General features: G+C 49.5%; 1 protein-coding gene across 7 annotated transcripts in view; it reads right to left on the bottom strand.

Annotated features, from left to right (window-relative positions):
• Positions 1-4544: 4544 nt before the first annotated feature.
• SH3TC2 (SH3 domain and tetratricopeptide repeats 2) overlaps positions 4545-18887 on the bottom strand; it is a 35221-nt gene continuing 20878 nt past the window's right edge. For 6 of the 7 annotated variants that reach the window (XM_019506428.1, XM_019506426.1, XM_019506429.1 and 3 more), the window contains 8 exons: positions 15494-15535; positions 13699-15408; positions 13393-13573; positions 10883-11033; positions 9289-9411; positions 7398-7548; positions 5665-5861; positions 4545-5425 (listed from right to left, as the gene is read on the bottom strand). In XM_019506428.1, the coding sequence (XP_019361973.1) occupies positions 5237-5425; positions 5665-5861; positions 7398-7548; positions 9289-9411; positions 10883-11033; positions 13393-13573; positions 13699-15408; positions 15494-15535 (2744 nt within the window). In that variant the 3' untranslated portion in view covers positions 4545-5236. Of the gene's footprint in view, positions 5426-5664; positions 5862-7397; positions 7549-9288; positions 9412-10882; positions 11034-13392; positions 13574-13698; positions 15409-15493; positions 15536-18887 lie in introns of those variants that run through there. The other variant, XM_019506432.1, reaches the window with a different exon arrangement.

Here is an 18887-nt window from a genome sequence, read left to right on the forward strand (position 1 = left end):
CTGGCGCCCCCTACCTACCGTGCCAAATCGGGTTCAACGCACCCTCACTATCTCACCCGCCACGTCTTTGATGGTAAATTGTTAAAGGGAGGCTGCCTTTCTACCCTCTTTGGCATGGGGTCTTGAGATGTCCCAGTCCGTGCCCTGCCTTCAGTGACACGGCACACTCTAACCTCTGGGGCCTGTCTCCGCGATCCCCTGCCCGCCCTGGGGCCTGTCTCCGCGATCCCCTGCCCGCCCTGGGGCTCAGGTGGCCGTAGCCGTGCCTGGCCCCCAGACCCCCTTCTCAGGTCCTACGCCCCACTGGGGCTTCCCACAATCGGGGCTCAGGCGGCTGTAGCCATGCCTGGCCCCCGGACCCCTTTCTTGGGTCCTGCGCCCCACTGGGGCTTCCCACGATTGAGGCTTAGGTGGCCATAGCCGTGCCTGGCCCCCAGACCCCTTTCTCGGGTCCTGCACCCCACTAGGGCTTCTCACCTGCGCCCACACTGGGGCTTTACCCTCCCAATACTGCCCACACTGGGGCTGGGGTCAATACACCCCAAAACGTGGCGCCCTCTGCAGTGCTAGGAACCCCCCACACTACTGGGGAGCTCCTATGAGGCCTCCTCCAACCCCTACAGCCTCACCCAGTCCTATACGGCAGCAAAACAGAAAACTCCCACTCCTGGGTTCCAACATAAATTCCAAGCCAAACTGGCCAACCTTCCTTCAAATCCCTACTAGGGTTTCCTCCACCCAGCATCCTCATGCAGAAACTGCTCAGACTATTGGGCTGCTCTCCTTGCTCCAACAGAGCTCCACCTTCCTCAACCACCAGAGGGGAACTGACCTCTGGCCTCAACCTAGCTTGTTTATATAGGCCAGGCCCTGCCCCCTACCGGTCAGCTGACCAGACTGGTTGTCTCAGCAACCCACACCTGTGCTGCCCTGGTGACTGGCAGCTGAGTCCATATTACTGTTTGTCAGTAGCAGGCACCCTAGTGCCCTGCTACATGGCCGCCTACAAATTCATCATGGGGGACAGCAAGGAATAGGAGATGCTCTGTTTATCAGGGCACCCCTTGGAGTAACTAGGCCACAAACTGATGGAGAACAGATTTAGGCTAGACTTCAGGAAGAACTCCTTTACAGTGAGGGTTGCCAGAATCTGGAATGGGCTTTCAAGGGAGGTGGTGCTCTCCTCTGCCTTGGGGGTCTTTAAGAGGAGGCTAGACGTACACCTGGCTGGGGTCATCTGACCCCAGTGCTCTTTTCTGCCCAGGGCAGAGGGTCAGACTCACTCTGCTAAGGTCCCTTCTGACCCAAACATCTATGAACCTAAGGTGACCATAGTACCTGGCCCACCATCCCAAGGCAGAATATTTCCTTACCTTCAGACCCAGCACACAAAGGTAGTCTGCCCAGGTCCCACCATTCTGGCCTCATAAACAAAGAAGCACTTCAGTCACTGATTAGTAAGGACTTCACTCACTGGTCTCTGCCCTTCGAGCAGCAAGAACAGAACTTGACCCCTAATGTCTCCCTGTGCTGTTGTTTGTGAGCTCCACTTTGTTGGAAGTAAAAATGGAGCATGAAGGAAGAGCAGCAAAGTGAGGAGGAGGTTCGTTTGGTAAAGGTTTTTCCAAAACGATGCAGTTCTTCTAATAGGATTAAGATTTTCCTTCTCCAAGCCCATTCCCAGGGCAGAACTGACATTCTAGTGCCAGTTGGTGACTAGTGATACCCAGCAAACTGAGCACTAAACTACACACTGTTGTGCTGATGGACACAGCACGCAGCTTGGATGGGGACATGGATCTGAGGTGTTACTAAGAGCATTGGGAAATATGCCTTATTTTTAGGAATGACAAATAATGGGGGCTACAGACAACAGGAGAATGCCCTTCAGCAATATCCCTTCCTGGAGGCAAGGCTGCATATGTGCACCCTGGACTGCTTCAGGAGCATCTGTTGGAGGTCTCTCTCCTTGGACACTGAGCATCAGCACCTTAAACAACCACAGGTTCCTCAGTCAAATCGATTTAAAACACATGGAAATCTTGGTTTTCTAGTTGGAGTCAGGACTCCAAAGGGTCAGGCTTGAAGTGCTGTGAGCTATTGCCCTCCAGTGGCAAGAAGTGGTACAACTTTGTACTGCCGGGGCCCAGCTCTTGTGGTGTGTTAAGGACATTGTGTGTATGTGGCACTTACCAGTCTCACTCCTTTGCATCTTCTCTCTAAAGGCCATTCTTATTTTTCCAGCAACAAATATTCCTCAAAGCATCAAAATGCAATCTATTATACTGCTCTAATAGAAGACAGACAGAGATGCTGACTATTGCAACAGGGAGCAGGTGTCTTCACAAAGACAAGGCAAACTCCCTCCTCCCTCACCACAGTCATGAGCCCCCCACCTGCTCACCCAATGGACTGTGAAGCAGATTGCAGGAGAAGCCTCTGGGTGCTCCTTGAGAATCCATGGGCACAGCTGTCTGACACCACACCTTTGTGGCTTCTCTTCCATCTGTCATTTGGAAGACCTGTGGTCAATGCTGCATCAAGACAGGACTGTCATCCACATACACCTGCCAGGCAGGAGGCAGGGGTCCAATGCATGACCAGAGATTTGCTGGGATGGCGAATCATCCTCCCCACCACTGGGGCCTTACTCTTCTATGACTGTCATGACCAGTGTCCCCATGTGGGGCTTCTGGCCTGTCTGTAGTGTCTGAGATGCACATTGAGATTCCAGGCACTATGGAACATCGTTCGGACGTCTGCCTCACATTAAGGAGGCAATAAAGTGCGTGGCACTCTCCTGCCACTCTCACACATCCTTCCCCATTGCTCATGAACACTCCATGAATGGCCCTAGCTTCCTGCTCTTTTCCATCCCATTAAATACCACATCCTCAAGGGGGTGAGCTGGGATGCAAAACACTAGTTCTTGGGAGCTCTTCTCTGCTGAAACGGCTGTGTGACCAGTGAGGAGGTGGATGAAAAGAACCACTAAAAGCAGAGATTTGTCATTTGTTTTCTTTCCCTTTGAAATGTTCCAGCAATGAGAATAGGGGGCCATCTAGAATAAGGGGGCATCTAGCACTGTGGCTGCTGACTGGGCAATGCCATGTTAGCGATCTCCCTCCAGAATATGATTCTGATGCTCCCTGTGCAGGTGGGCTGAATGGATCAAAAAAAGAGGAGGCAAAAAGCCCCTTTTGCCCCAACCCTCAGCAGGGGCCACCATCAATAACTGAGGGCAGGCCCCAGAATGTGTATCAAACAGTGCAGCCCATCCTCAAGGCAGCAGCCCCATGCACTCAAGCAATGGCCAAAACTATCACCCAAGCACTCATGCTGGTTAAAAGGCTGAGGCATCTTTCTTCCAGGTTGCACCTTTGCAAAGTGGAAGCAATAACTATTGCTGAGCAGTCTCCATGGCTGAGCAGATCAAGGCTACTGCTATTCTCCCAGGTTTGGGACAGACATTCAAAAAGCCTGAATTGATTCAGTCTTTGCAGGTTAGTCTAACCTGGCTAGGCTGAACCGGTTTGTAACTACACAGACATCCCAGACATACAGGTACATGCCTGCAGTGGCTTAGGTAAAAGCTGGAAGGCACTAGAGCAGCCCTCCCAACCCTTCTACAGCACTGAGCTGAGGGAGGGAGGGAGAGGGTGTGGCCAGGCCCCAGAAGAATGCTTTGATTATCCCAGCAGGGAATTGATAGCAGTGTTTATCACTCCTAACTCAGTGTTTATCACCCCATTAAGAAAACAACAGAGAGACATTACCAGCTACCTGTTGATTCAATAGGGACTGTAGCCAGCATGTGGATCTGTTAGCTAATACACAGACACCTCCTCAGCAAGGTAGAGGGGAGGTGGGGAATTCCTACTTAGCAGGGAGTGGTGAGGGTGAGGTGGGGAGCTGCAGCCAGGGAGAAGAGGGGAGGGGCCAGCCCTACTGTGGAGCAGAGAGCCCTGCCCAGCCCAGAGAGCATGCTGGGATGCTGGGGGAGTCTGGTTTATCTTAAACCAGCAAGAGGTCTGGGACGGACATTTCATAAAGTGGTTTGAGCCAAATCAGTTAAATCTGATACTATATTCAACCAGGTTTATCTCAAACCAGTTTCAGCCATTTTCAAACTGGTTTATGTGCACTGAACATCTATTCTGTTACAGGTTTAAATCCATTTCTAATCACTTAAACTGGTTTATGTGTAATGTCTGCCCCTAGCCCCAGGGCACTCAGCTGTGTGTAGCTGGGCAGGACTGTACCCTACTACTTTGCTTGTGGCTTTAATGAGGACAGTTTCTCCCTCTCCTCACAAGGGACTGCCTGCCTTTCCTTCTCCCACCATCCGCACAGATCCTGGAGTGGCCTTTTGCACATACTTCTTCCCTTCTCATCTCTTCCTCATGGAGTTTATGGTACTTTGTAATGGTGAATGCCTCAGAGGCAGTCCTGGTGGTTGTGTAGCAGGCCACCAGACCCTGCCTGCCTCTCCCTCTCCCCCCACCTCCCAACTCCATCAAAACAAACACACAAGTGAAACCAAATAGAAATAAATAAAAAAATGTTCTTTGACTAATTAAAATGTAGCTGGGATTACAGCTTAGACCTAACCACTGGCTCCACCAATCCATGTGTACAGCCCAAAGCTGTGAGCACTCAGGAAGGAGATGGCATTCTGTAAAATAAACATCAGGCTAATGACCAAGCTCAACACTTTGCCAACACTTGGGCAGTGCTTTCCCCATCTGATCAGCTGCATTCTTGGAGTGCCATCTAGTGGCAAGACCCAATAATGTGCACAGGAAACCACTTCCACCCTAGAACAGGCCAAGAACTGAGTTCCCAAGCTGTCCTGCGGGGTAACACACAGGCAGTGTGCCCATTCTAAATGTGGGACACTGGGCACATGTGGCAGGAGTGTCTCCTCTGTATGTGCATTGTGCTTGCTGATAGGCTAAGGGTTTAGTTTTCCAAGGGGTCCAAGAAGAAAGTCAGTGAGCAAGCTATGAGGAAAACGTCACATCCCAAACACCTGATGTGACAGCCGGCCTCTGTAAAATGAAAAGCTAACATGGCACAACAACAGGCTGCTTATCTCAGGCTGACATGCAGAACTTTCCATGTGTCATTTGCTTTGGCTTCAGAAGGCATGTGGGCAACTTTCTTCAATGAGGTATGAAGATCTGTCATCATCTGTCTCACAAACTTGGCTGTGTGGGACCCCCACCATGGTTTGTCACACTTGTCCTCCTTCACTGAGCCACCTAGCCCGATATGTGGCACAGCCATCCAGAGCCTTGGACTGGAGGGGCATGCTGTATATGTAAGCCAGCTTGGCATAGATGACACCTTGTAGCTTCTTGTCTCCCAGCAATGTGGCTGCAGCCAGGGCCAGCAGGAAGTAGCCAGCAGCATCTTGTTCATCCTAACCAAACAGCACAAAGGGAGATGTTAAGAACTGGCTGAAATGAAGGCAAAAAAGGCTGTGCTGGAACTGGACAAGGGCCTAGCATCTCATGGGAGACCCCTGGGACGCCTGACTCATTTAAAATGAGACCCCTGGTCTGTCTAGCAGCTGCCTTCCAGGCTGAGATTTGTGCTATGTTGGCTCTCCAGCAAAACTACTGTGTTCCACAGAGCACTTCATGGAAAGATGCTCCTCACCTTCAGTTTGTGCAGGGTCAGATTGCCAAGGTGACAGTAAATCTTAGAATAGTACATAGCCTCTTCAGCACACTGTAGTATGGGAGAGCGCAAGGCGAGCGTCTTCAGATAGCAGTCCTCAGCCATCTCGTACATCTGCAGGAAATAGTACACTGAAGCCAGGCGGTGAAATGCAACCAGCTCTTGCAACTGATCTCCTGGAAAAAGAAGTGCTGATACAGCAATACTGCCACCTGCTAATAAGTCATCCCCATTGCAGTACTACTAAGTCCAGGGCCTGCTAGTGCTCAAGTTCTGTATTTGCTTCACAATCAGGGGATGAATCTATATCTGCACTTTACTGTAGAGTTGACTAATTAACCCTGCAGGAAAGTGTCACAGTCTACACGTGCACAGATATTAAGGTGCAGTAAACTAATTAATTCTGCTGTGAGAGAGCACTGTTGGGGACCGTACTATCTTAGAGTCATAGAAAATGAGGGTTGGAAGGGACCTTAGGAGGTCATCTAGTCCAACCCCTGCTCAAAGCAGGACCAGCCCCAACTATATCATCCCAGCCAAAGCTTTGTCTAGCCGGGTCTTAAAAACTGCCAAGGACAGAGATTTCACAACCTCTCTGGGTAACCAATGCCTTACGACCCTCCTAGTAAGAAAGTTTTTCTTAATATCTAACCTAAACTTCCTTTGCTGCAACTTGAGACCATTGCTCCTTGTTCTCTCATCTGCCACCACTTGGAACAGCCCAGCTCCATTCTCTTTGGAACCCCCTTCAGGTAGTTGAAGACTGGTATTAAATTCTCTCTCAGTCTTCTCTTCTTCAGACTATGTAAGCCTGGTTCCTTCAGCCTCTTATAAGTCATGTACTCCACCCCTTAACTATATCTTATGGCGGAGTAATTAAGTGTAACGAAACACACGTGTAGATGGTGGTAGGGGCTGGCTGGGGCATGAGGGGGCTAAAGTGTGGGGGTTGCCTGCTGCCTAGCTGCAGATTCTGCACCCTCATGCCCCAGCCAGCCTCTCTGCCACCCAACACTGCCACCTGGAGCCCAGGGCTAATCCCCAAAGCCTGCTGCCAGCCTGGGGCTGCTCTGCCCCAGCTCAAACTGCTGATGTCCTGGGCACATGTGTACATGCTGCACCTTGGCAAAGTTGACTCTGGATCAAACTGCTCCAGAGTTTATTAAATTGCATTAATTGAATGTGTAGATGCACCCAGGGAGTAGAGGCAGGGACCCCTATGATTTAGGAGATGGCTGAGAATCTCCATGGTCCATGGATGGTCCAGTGGGGGGACAGCCAACAACAGGATTAATGTCATGATGGGCACAAGGGCAGAACTAAAGGGCAAGTATTAGTCATTAGAGTCTCTGGGGGCACCAGGCCTGCATAGGCTGTTTCACTAGTCCCACCTAGAGTCGTATACTGGCATTGTCCTCAAAGCATCCTACCTAATGAAACTATCTACATGCAGAGTTGTGAGCAGTGTCATCAGAGAAGTAAAGCAGTGAGGAATCGCCGCAGTCTAACTCCTAATTTCCCATCGTCTGACAAAATGATGGAGATGAGAACAACTCATGCAAAAATAAGAGGCCATCCAGCATCTTTATTATGTCAGAAATATCTTCCCTTCAGGCAATGAAGTTTTCTCCCTTCTGAGGAGACAACCCACCCACTCTGTGTGGAGAAGACTTGGAATAGCTGCTGTTTCTCAAGGAGGCAAAACCACTCACCTACACTGGTGCTCAGCCTGGCTGCCAGGGTGGCAAATTCTAGTGCCTTCTCATAGCCCCGTAGTCCAATCTGCAGCTCTGCCAGCTTATTGAACAACCGCAGCTCTGTCCTGGTGGCCTTCAGTTTCCTGGCCAAAGGCACAGCACCTCCCTGGGCAGATGGGGGGACAATAAGTCCAAAGGGATTACTTGGCAGTTATAGCTCAAAACCCATGCTTCACATTAGGGCAAACAAGCAGCAACACACAGCACTGACTTGCCGGCTTGACATTAGGGTTGGCACAGAGGCAATGGTTTAGGTGCTGGCAGGAGATGCTGCTCACCCAAGTTCAAATGTTGCCTTGCCCCAAACCTTCTGTGTGACTTGAGCAAGTCAGTTAGGCCTGGACTCAAAAGAAGTTTGATACTTTAACATGGGATTCAAGTATCCAATTCTGAGTGTTATCCTCAAACTTTAATATGGGATTCAAGTATCCAATTCTGAGAGTGTTATTCTCAAAGTCCCTGTCTATATTTCACCAGGAAAGCCCCCTGGGTGAGGGATGGCTTGCCTAGTCAATGCTGAACAGGTTGTGGTTGTCCTGGGGTCCCACAAGCCAAGCAATTTTGCTCTTGTTCAAGCATTTGGCAGGTGTGCTCACAACTATGGCAATGATTCTCCACCAGGGTGCCATGGCACCCTGGGGTGCCATGAGATCCTTTCAAGGGTGCTTCAGGGTGTCATGCAATGTTATCACCGCTAGATGTGCAACTATGACTCACAAGATAAACCTAGAGATTTCACATAGGAATCCCCAGTGTTAAAACCACTCCGACCTGCTGTAGTCTTTCTGAGGTCTTTGCAACAGAAGAAATGTCCTATTATTTTTCTATAGTCAAAAAACAAGTGAGAGCTAAAAACTGGCATTTCCTGAGGGGTGCCTCGAGTCTATGAGGGGTGTCTTGAGTCTGAAAAGGTTGAGAACTGCTGAGCTATGGGACCAAGGTCTACACAAAACACAGGAAACTGCTTTGCATTGAAAGGAGTGGCCTCTGCTCTGCTTCAGACAAGCAAAGCCGTTGTTTAACTCCAGCAAGAGCGTGCAGGGCTGTGAACCCTGAGTGGAGGGAGGTTTGGCCCACAGGCCCTGGAGAAGACAGGACTTAGTGATCCCTCTGAGCTAGCTCTGGTGCTCCAGACTTGGTGATCTGGCTCTTGTAAGCCCCACCTGACTAAGGGACCTACCTCCTCTGTGCACAGCACAGAACCTAGGGCCCTAACTCAGGCCTGCGGGTCCCACCAAGAGTCAGGTGCTCAGCATTGCACCTTCCATCTCTTTGTGCCTCAGTCCTCACAGAAGTGTTTGGAAGGACAAGTCCACAAAAATCTGTGAGGTGCCCTGAAGTTTTGGGCCTGAAGTTCTGGTCTGGGACCAGACTTGGACCCACAGGATAGATAGCTCCTGCCTCCTCCTAGTACTCTTGGCACTGATTCCCCTTATCTGCCATGAAGCATCCCGACAGCAAAAAGGCTCTTCCCTGCCTATACCCTGCCACCCTCAAACTGGAGTTCCCTATCTCAATGCTGTTCTGCATAGAGCCCATCTCAGGCACTCAGACCAACTCACTGTGTTAGTTCCCAGAAAAGTAACCACTCCGCCTTCCTCTGGAATGGTCACTTCTCTCAGATGAGCCCTTGCTGTGGCAGCAGCTACTGTCTTGAGTATCCCGGCTCCAGATGCAGTGGCAGCAATTGCACTCTCATGCTCCTAAACACCCCATCACCTCACCAACCCTTCCTTTTCAGCCTCTGCGTAGCATTTCTGACTGACCGGCAAACCTGCCCCTCCACTGGAGAGCTCACTTTGGCTGTTTGCATGGGAGGAGTACATTGATGGGAGTGCTCCAGTACCCTATAAAATTCCACTGCTCGGTGTCTGTTTCGGCTGCCATTAAAAAAGATATCCCCTGCCTCTTCATACAGATCCATGGCCAAGGAGATGTCCCCTGGTTTCAGTGCAGTCTGTATAGCTGCCTAGAATGAGAAGGAATTGAGGTGAGAACCTGAGAGCGCACCATAGATGTACTCCAAGGTGATTTTGTTAATAAAATAACAATAAACACAAGCTCAAATCTTCAGAATGGTGCAAACATATTTTGCATGCTCTGTTCTAAGAGCAACGGATGAAAATCTGTAGGGTCTGGAACCAACTTCCAAGAGAGGTGGTGCAGGCTCCTACTCTAGGGGTTTTTAAGAGGAGGTTAGATGAACACCTTGCTAGGGTCGTTTGACCCCAGTACTCTTTCCTGCCATGGCAGGGGGTTGGACTAGATGATCTGCTCAGGCCCGTTCCGACTCTAAAAACTATGAAACTATGAAACTATGAAAATTAGTAATTAGAAGACCAACTGATCATTTGCATTTGAATGTACAGGTACTGTCATACATGCACCATTGTGGTAATTGCACTTGCAATTTATGCGCATGCAGTTTGGACACTGGGACCAGGGAGTGAATTTCTATGTAGATGCAATATGCCGGGCAAAAAGCATGTGACAATTGTTCAGCAAAGTGGTGTAACCATTGGCTGTGCAAGTTTCACCCAGCACTTGGGAGAACTGCTTCTGGGTATGAAAAGGGGATTTAAAAACCTAGGGGGTGGGGGGGAGTCAAACCCATAGCTAGAGCAAATGGCTATACATAGATCATTTTCAATAGTGCAGGAGTCACTTATGTCAAAAATCCCTATTAAAGCCATCTCTGAGCCAAAGCAGGATCATTTCCTATTGTGTATTCATTATCATAACTCTATTCCCTCTGAAGATATTCCTCAGACTGACAGGCAAGCCCTGCTAGGAAGGTCTGAGAGAGATTTGGCCTATACTTATTCTTTGTTAATGGTAACACTTTGCTGTTCATACATTCGATGTGCTGAAACCACCAGCTAAAGAGTTGATTACAACCATCTGTAATAAGTGCTATAGATTTTCCTGCCGTGAATTCTTGACTTTTAGGATCAAGGCCACCAATTCACTTCACACAGGTCAATGAGCAGCCATTGGATAACTGACAACTTCCAGACCCTACTGTCTTGATTTAGATCCATGCTGAAGATGTACAAGTAAAAGGGCTGGTAGCAGGGCAGGAGCCTAACTACTTGCCTTACCCAGCCACACCAGTTTACAGTATCTGATGCTTGAAATAGAAGCTTTCTGTATCCAGGTTGCTACTTTACTGTAAACCCTGGTGGTTCACACCATTAGCAAACCAACTCAGCCTTCTCCTCTGAATAACCTGCAATTCATGGAAGGCCCTCTCGCTTTCAAGGAGATGGCTTTCTGTGATTAATGCTTGCACCAGGTATTATTGTTTCCTTTCTCCCCTTCACAGCTAAAACAATAGATTCCCAGATACTAGTGATGGAAAGGGCTCAGGAGATGAAAAGATCTAGTCACCTCACAGAGGCTCAGATAGCAGAAACTTGCATTACCCACCCCTGCCTTACCTGGAAGTACATTTCCACCAGCTCATCCTCCTCCATAAGATAGTGGAGCCTGCCAGCCTGCAACCAGGCCTGTGCTGCTTTGACTCGCTCCCCCAGGTCAATGAAGATCCGTAAGCTCTGTTTGGTACAGTCCAGGGATTGTCTCAGGGACCTGGAAGGTTAAGGGGGAATCATCATTACAGAGCACAAGATGATGCCCCCAGAAATCAGATAAGTTTTCATTAAACAACTCTGCATGCCCTCTCCATGTATGTGTTGCTTTGGCCCATTGTGAACCATCTGTCTCCTTTTGGCTCCCATCAGGTAACTCAAAAGTGAAACCTGTGCAAGAACAGGCCTCTCTGTCTCTCTCTGTCATGCGATCTATAGGGAAGCTTCTACTAGCAACAGTACCTGGGCCTTTACCCTAATTTTTTTGGCACTAGAAGGCAAAATGACCAGCACTTACTGGTGTGAGCCATGTGATACAACATTTGGCGTCCGGCAGGGGGCACTGACCCACCGACAAACCAGCCTTCAGGTTGGTTTGTGGGTTTGGCAGGTTGTCTTTAAAGCTACTGGACTCCAGCTGTCCTTCTGGCTGAGGGTGTGGGGTGCCTTTGTAATCCAAAATAGCACCACTCACATGACAGATGGCTGCTTCCTAAATTCCTTCCCCCTGAATTCACCGTGACCTTACATGCCATTCCAGGATCTTCAGGGCAAATTCACCAGTACTTGGCATTTGTTTGCCTTTAAAAAGCACAATACTTCCTTTGCCTGTGGTGTTTAATAGCAAACCTTGACTCCATTCTGGCCTAACCCGATAGGTTACCTCCAATTTATCAAAAAGGAAGATTGAGAGGTGACGTGATTGTGGCATATAAGTGACCTCCTGGGGAAAAAACAAGGTTAAAAAGGGCCTTTTAGCTAGCAGAGAAAGAAATAATGAGAACCAATGGCTGGAAGCCAAACCCTTATACCATATTAGTGTGATCCCAGAAGAACGGCAGCTCAGGTTTATGTTAGAAAGATGTAAAACTGGAACTGGTTTTGCAAAAACTGATTGGTGGCAAAGTACTATAGAAAGGAGTCAGAATATACATTACAAATAGGCCTTTGTCCCATCTGCTTTACAGATGATTTAGATTGGTTCCTGGTAACTTAAAAGACCCTGGATGGACAACACTCTTATATCAGCATAATTGGCATTTCACTGCTATAAAAGTGTGGTAGATAGATTATATAAATCCCTAAACTGAAATAATTTTGCCCAATCCACTGCAGACTTATCCTTAAAAGAATCAGAGAGAAAACTCCCTTAGTGGAAGTTACACTCATTTAGGTGTCATTTCTCTAAGTAATAGCTGCATACTATGTGCCAGCCCAGAATGGCTGACTGCCTGTTCCTCTTCCTTGTGTAATTTACAGTAGTAAGCAAAAACTGAACGAACTAGCACCAGGTTATGTGTTTGTCTCTGCTTGCCAGAGATGCCCCCTCTCCCAGGCTCCCTCCCTGATAATTCCTAGCTCGGTGGATCAGGCAGCACTGGTAGTCAGACTCTCTCCTAGTAAGAGATGTGTATTCCAGAAAGTGTAGCACCATTGGCCAGGTGATCTCTTTGGCACATTGCAAGGCCCATCAATTTTTGCTGGAGGGTACTAGAGTGGTCAGAGGCAAAGTTCCTATTACCAGAGGGAGTCCTTTTCAGTTGACACCAAGTCAAATTCATGGGAGTGAGTCCATCAGAGTCAGTGGAGCAGGGATGGATTTGACTCAGGGCCATTTCAGTTGGCTATAACTCACCTATTTTTATACACTTCTCAGCATCCTAGAAGCAGCAATGGGACCTTTAATGCATTAATGAAATAAACAGAGCACAATACATTTTCCCAGTCTCCTGTGCGACAGATCAGTGCATGACTGCCAGCTCCTGCAACCCCAGGTTACACAGGAGATGAGTTGCCATGTGTATATCTATGTCATTCAGAAACCACTGCCTGTTCTACAGCCTACTGCACAGTCTCCATTAAACATTTGGTGTTTGCCAAGTCATGACATGTTTGTAAAGGAAATCAAATGATTTTCCTCTGGATCTGCAACAGAAGATATTCATGGACACAGACGACTGGTAGGGAGAGCACAGGGGGGGCCCTGAGATTGGCCCCCGACTTGGTACCACTCAGGACAGGGCAGTTTTTTGCCATGCGGGCCAGTGGCGTGTTGGGGGGGAAGGAGGGCACTAAGCTGCAACACGGAAGTATATGGGGCCCCAGGCACACCCACAATTGTGCGCCCCCAGACTCAGGAGGCACTAGTCACCCTTGTTCATGGAAATGGTGCAGTAAAGAGTTTTCATGACTTGTGCTGTGTATAGCATAGGTAGTACAATGGGTACTATAATACACCTGTGATTGTGGCCCTCTGAAGACTGTCCCACAGCCCTGGAAGTTGCTGCTTTTGCTTCCTGGTGAACGGAAACTTCTGGCCAGCAGCCTCTGCCCAGTGATTAAGCATTGGAGTGACTTACTTGGATGTGTCTAGACTCTGGTAGAGCTGGCTGAGGGTCTGTAGGACTTGTGCTTCCATCTCTCGGTCCTGGAGCTGCTGTGCCAGGGATACCCAATGTTCGTGGTAGGTAATGCAGGCCCCAGGATTCGGGGACACTTTGCTGTAGAAATGGCAGAGGGACTCAGTGATATGAAGCTGACCTGTATGGTATGGGGAAGGGGGTGGGATTAAATGGCCACATTAGGGATCTAAGAAGGTGCAACATATAGGCAAGTCCCTTCCTTAGACACACTCCCATCAACAAGGCTCCAGGAAACATACTCACTCTTCATGTTGTGGGACTTCAGAGCATACATCAGTGCCAGTTCATGAAAGATTTTGCTGTCTTCTATCCTGTGCCTGCCCACCATTGCCTGAGCTAGCCACAGCAACACCTGCACCAGCTCCATTTCTGAGTCTTCACTACCCTGGAGCTCAGTGTACAGCTGTAGAGACTGGAACAAGTACCTCTCAGCCAGCTGGTTGGCCCTGTGTGAGAGAGTCAGGTGTCCCAAGTTGGCCAGAGCAATAGCCTGGTTCCTCCTGTTGCCAGTCTCCTTGGCTTTGTTTAAGGCCCACAAGTAGTTTACTGCTGCCTTCTGCATCTGCCCTTCTCCTTTGAGGGCAATAGCCAGGAGGTTGTGAACTGCCCCACCTTGAGTAACACTGTCCGTTTCATGCAGAGAGTGCAGGAGCTGCAGCATGATCTCTGCAGCCTTAGCTGGCTGGCTGTTCAGGATGTGCATCCACCCCAAAGAGAGGGAAGACTCAAAGGCCTCCTCCTCACTCATCAGCTTGCCAAGAACTACAGCTCTGGCTGCATAACAAACTGCCCCATCCAACACACCATGCTGGAGGTACATTTTGGACAAGGTGGCACACAGAGCTCTCTGAGTGGACACAGCACCGCTTTCATGGGAGAAAGTCAATGCATGTCTGAGACAGAAGCAAGAAAGTACTGAGATGCTGCTTCTGTTCAGCTGACTTCCTAGGAGCTTGGCAGTATTCTGGAGGACTAAACCAGCTCTCCATATAGGTGTTGGTGCCCCTTTGATGCCACTGGGAACAAACCGCCGGGTGGATGCCAATGTGATATGCGGCAAGTATTTTTTGTCATACAAATAGCTCAATATGGGGGTGGTATCCAACAATGTGGCACTGGAATCTTGGCTAGAGAAGTTGGTGGAGAGGATTTGAAGGCGCTCTGCGAAGGGCAGGACCTCATCATACTTGCCCAACTGTAGAAAGAGATTGACAGCAAGGAAACAAGCCCGGGCCTCCAAAGAGGTATTGCCCACCACGATTGCATCCCTCAGGACATACTTCACAACTTCCAGCTCATTCTCAGAACTGAAGCCATGTCCTGGCAAACAGACTAGCAGGGCCACAGCTTTCCCCAGCATGGAGAAAAACTTGAGCTTCATCTTCTGCTTCAGGTAGATGGCAGCAAGGTTCACATGCAGTGCAGCCAGCAGAGGACGGTCCCTGAACCCCTTGTCCATTACATTTATGGCTTCTTCAAAGTAGACTCGGGCCTGGGACAACTTGACCCTTTTGATGCAGAGCCTGCCCAGCAAGAAACAGACCCTGATATGAGCCCAGTCCAAATGAGTTCTCTTGGCCCAGTTCCTAGAGGTCTCAAGATACAAGATCAGTTCATCCTCATCAGAGAAGCCATAGAAGGTGGAATTGAGGAAGGAGAAAGAGAGGTCATAGAGACTTTGAAAATGGGCCACATAGCCACCTTGGTTAAGGAAGGTCAGTATGGGGTCAAAGACTTCAGCATCCTCCATGTGCCCAGCATTCAGGTCAATAAAGAACTTGGGGTCATCAAAATCATCTGCCTCCTGCAGCAGAAAGTCTTCCAGGGTAGCAGGGAGTGATTCCCCCTCTGAGCTGGACTGCTCTGAGACACTAGGTGTGGCCAAGCCATTCACAGCAGCTTCCTCCCATGACCCGAGCAGCTGGACATCCTTACATCCTCGGAGAAGAGCCTCTAAAAGGGACAGGCAAACCACAAGTAAGCCCTTCGTCACCTCCACTCAGCTGAATAATGTCCATCTCCCCTTCCACAGACTCACCAGACGGCACTTTGGGGAGCATGACTGCAGGTTCAAAACCATCTACAAGTCAAGAGAAATAAACATGGCCACTGTTAGCAGACAGCTAGAGTCAAGCAGCATAACTGAACACCCCATACTGAGAGGACTAGCCTCCCCCCTCCCCACCCTCTGATTCTCTGATAAGCCCTGAGTGTCTGGCTTAACAAGGTTACAGTCCTAAACATCACAGTCAGGCTAGAATTTGCATTCCTCCCTTCTGGGGTGGTTGGGATAAACACAAGAGCATGGAGTTGTCCCCAGATGCAGGTCAGTGGTAGAGTTATTTTATTGGGTATTGGGAAGATCACACCCACCCAGGAAATGGGGTGGGAGTTAATGTACTGTCTGGGAAACCAGTTTGCCTCCTTTTTCATGATACATCTGATGAGGAGTTCCTAGGATTCCTATATGCCCTGCGTTTCACATTCCTTCCCACATGTGCCAGACATGACAGGTAGTGCATATACAGGCAATTGCCATTTGCCATGGCTGGCAGAAAGCATTTTTCAAAGCACAAAGCTAGGAGGCAAGGGAATGTGCACTGTATCACCACATCCGCTTTGTTCTTCCTATCTTAAACTCTTTTGCTAACATCAAGAATCTGAACTTCTCAGCACCAATGAGCTATCACTAGATTATTATATCTCTGTTCCATAGATGGGGACATTGAGGATGAAACATTCTCTGTGTAGCCAAAGGCCACTGAGCAAGAAAGGGACGGTTGGGAACAGAACCAAGGAATTTTGGATTCAGGGCCTTCCTTTGATAAGCAAACAATATTACCTCCCAGATTAATCATTTATTTGCCTCAGAATCTCAACCAGAGCCCCGGAATGATGGGCTAGAGACAGAAGAGTGATCATCTCTGCTCACGCCCATCCAGGGGAGCCATGTAGTTAATTTTCATATGACAAGCAATGTGGCGGGTGCAGAGATCCCACCTCAGGAACACAGCTGGGTATTAGTATCCCTCTGCTGTTTCCACCACATGAGGCGGGCCAGTAGGGGGTGCTCCTGCATCGAGCCGCCCATCTCCCCGCGCCCGACCACCTTCCAGGCTCCGAATGCCTCCCTAGGGGCGCCTTATGTCCGGCCGACCCCTCTCCCGGAGCACACTCGCTAGTCTGGGGGTAACGTGCCGCCACCACCCCAAGAATGGACTGTCACGCGGCCCTGTGTCCTTGGGGTAACACAGGCCTAAAGTCCCACGGGTACTCAACCCAGTACAGGCACTTGGGGTACTTCCCCAAGTCCGGGGGCAAAAAGGTATAGTCTCCCTTAGTCCACAGACCTAAGGGGTCTCTTAGGCATAATTTAGACCCACCCCTCAATAAGTCTCCCACACCAGTCAAAAAGGAGAACTTTATTGATTACAGGGGGTAGGGTAAACTAGGGTACAGGATAGAGCAATATCTAGAAATCCTAAAGAGCAAACAGTCTGGCTGTGGTAGCCTTTTGATTACGCATCTGTGATACTTCCAGCTAAATATCTAATCAGATTGAGTAGCTTACTCACAAGCATCTTCCAAAGGCAGGTGAAGTTTCCCTTTGGAGGCAGGCAGTTCCTAGCTCATGAGTTTGGGGGGAGAGAGCCAGTTTCAGATGTTAAGGCTTCTCTGTCCCCTGCCTGGCTGCTGCATCACCTCATGGCCGGAGAGGAGAGACCGCCTCCTTCCCCGTCCTAACTTATATAGCCCCTGTGACCTCATTCACCTGGGCCAGCGGAGGTCAGCCCCAGTTGGCTGTCAGCCAACCAATCTGAAATGCATCACCTGTTACCGGGCAGATTCCAGCTCCCCAGGTAGAAACCCCTTACCCAGGTAAGTGATGCAAGTCACGTAAGCAGAGGGAGCAGGTTTCCCCCTCCCTCAGGAATGCAGCCAGCTCCAGTTCCCTAAAGAGACAGGCTGAGGGTGTGGTCCCCTGTGTGCTGGGCCCATCCTAATTGAATGGTCACAGCACAGAGATTTAAATCACAGTGTCACAGGGCAGAGATTTTTGGGGAGAAACCAAGGTGGCTTTCTGCCACAAGCAAATTCTTTGAATTCTTTTCTTTCCTCTCTGCATCTAGATGTTTGCAAAAGGCTGAACTAATTCTTCAGTCTCCCAAGGGAGCAGCCTCTGCTGGGAGCACAACAGAGATGCTTCAAACTATCACATGCCAGAAGACAGCATTTAGCTCTCTCAGGGAGGCTACCTGAGCCCAGGACCCATTCAGTGCATTGCACTTAAATGGTGAAATACGGCTGAGGACTGGGGCAACTCCAGCTGAGCCAGTCTTGAGCCAGACAGAGGAAACACTCCTGGGGTGGCTGGAGGTCAGCAAGGCTCAGGTCTCTAAGGCTCCCTCCGAAAAAGTCCACTAAGCTCAGCATTTCTACACATACTTTTTCATTCAGCCGGGCACCGGAGATCCGCAGCTTCTGAGCAGACTCAGTTAATCGAGTCTGCTCTGCATGTGAGTTGACGTGCACTGTGCCATGCCACATGCAGTTGTATAAGTGGAGAAATGTGTGTCAGTGCGCAGAAAATGGCAGCGGTGCACTTTTTGAACTAAAGCACCTCTGAGGTGTTTTAGTTCAAAAGCACGCTGCTGCCATTTTCTCAGTGCTGATGTGCATTTTGCTGCTTATACAACTGCAAGTGTTGCAACACCGGGTGCTTTTCAGAGCACCAGGTGCTGTGGTGCTTGCAAATGTAAAAATACCCCTTAGGGTCTGGGTGAGGACTTCAGGTGCAGGCTGCCTACTCAGTGCACCTAGTAACTCCTCCCTACCCCCCTCTGCAAACTTCTGACTGGGGATATAGTTTCATAGTTTCATAGTAGTTTCATAGTTTCTAGGGTCGGAAGGGACGTAAGCAGATCATCTAGTCCGCCCCCCTGCCACGGCAGGAAAGAGTACTGGGGTCAAACGACCCCAGTAAGGTGGTCATCCAACCTCCTCTTAAAAACCCCCAGAGTGGGAGCCTGCACCACCTCACTTGGAAGGTGGTTCCAGACCCTAGCTGCCCTGACCTTGAAGTAGTGCCTCCTGATATCCAACTTAAACCTTCCCTCCGCCAGCTTGTGACCATTGTTCCTGGTCACTCCTTGCGGCGCTCGGGGGAACAGGGACTCCCCCAGTGCCTGCTGATCCCCCCTAACCAGTTTATAACAGGCCACAAGATCCCCCCTCGGCCTTCTCTTTTGAAGGCTGAACAGGTTCAGGTCCCGCAACCTTTCCTCATAGGACCTACCCTGCTGTCCCTTGATCATGTGGGTGGCCCTCCTCTGGACCCTCTCAATGCTGTCCACACCCCTCTTAAAGTGCGGCGCCCAGAACTGGATACAGTACTCCAGTCAATAATGACTCCCAGATCCTTTTCCACCTCC

The sequence above is a fragment of the Gavialis gangeticus genome, unplaced genomic scaffold, assembly GCF_001723915.1.
Source record: "Gavialis gangeticus isolate Ggan-Ray unplaced genomic scaffold, GavGan_comp1, whole genome shotgun sequence".
NCBI lineage: Eukaryota > Metazoa > Chordata > Crocodylia > Gavialidae > Gavialis > Gavialis gangeticus.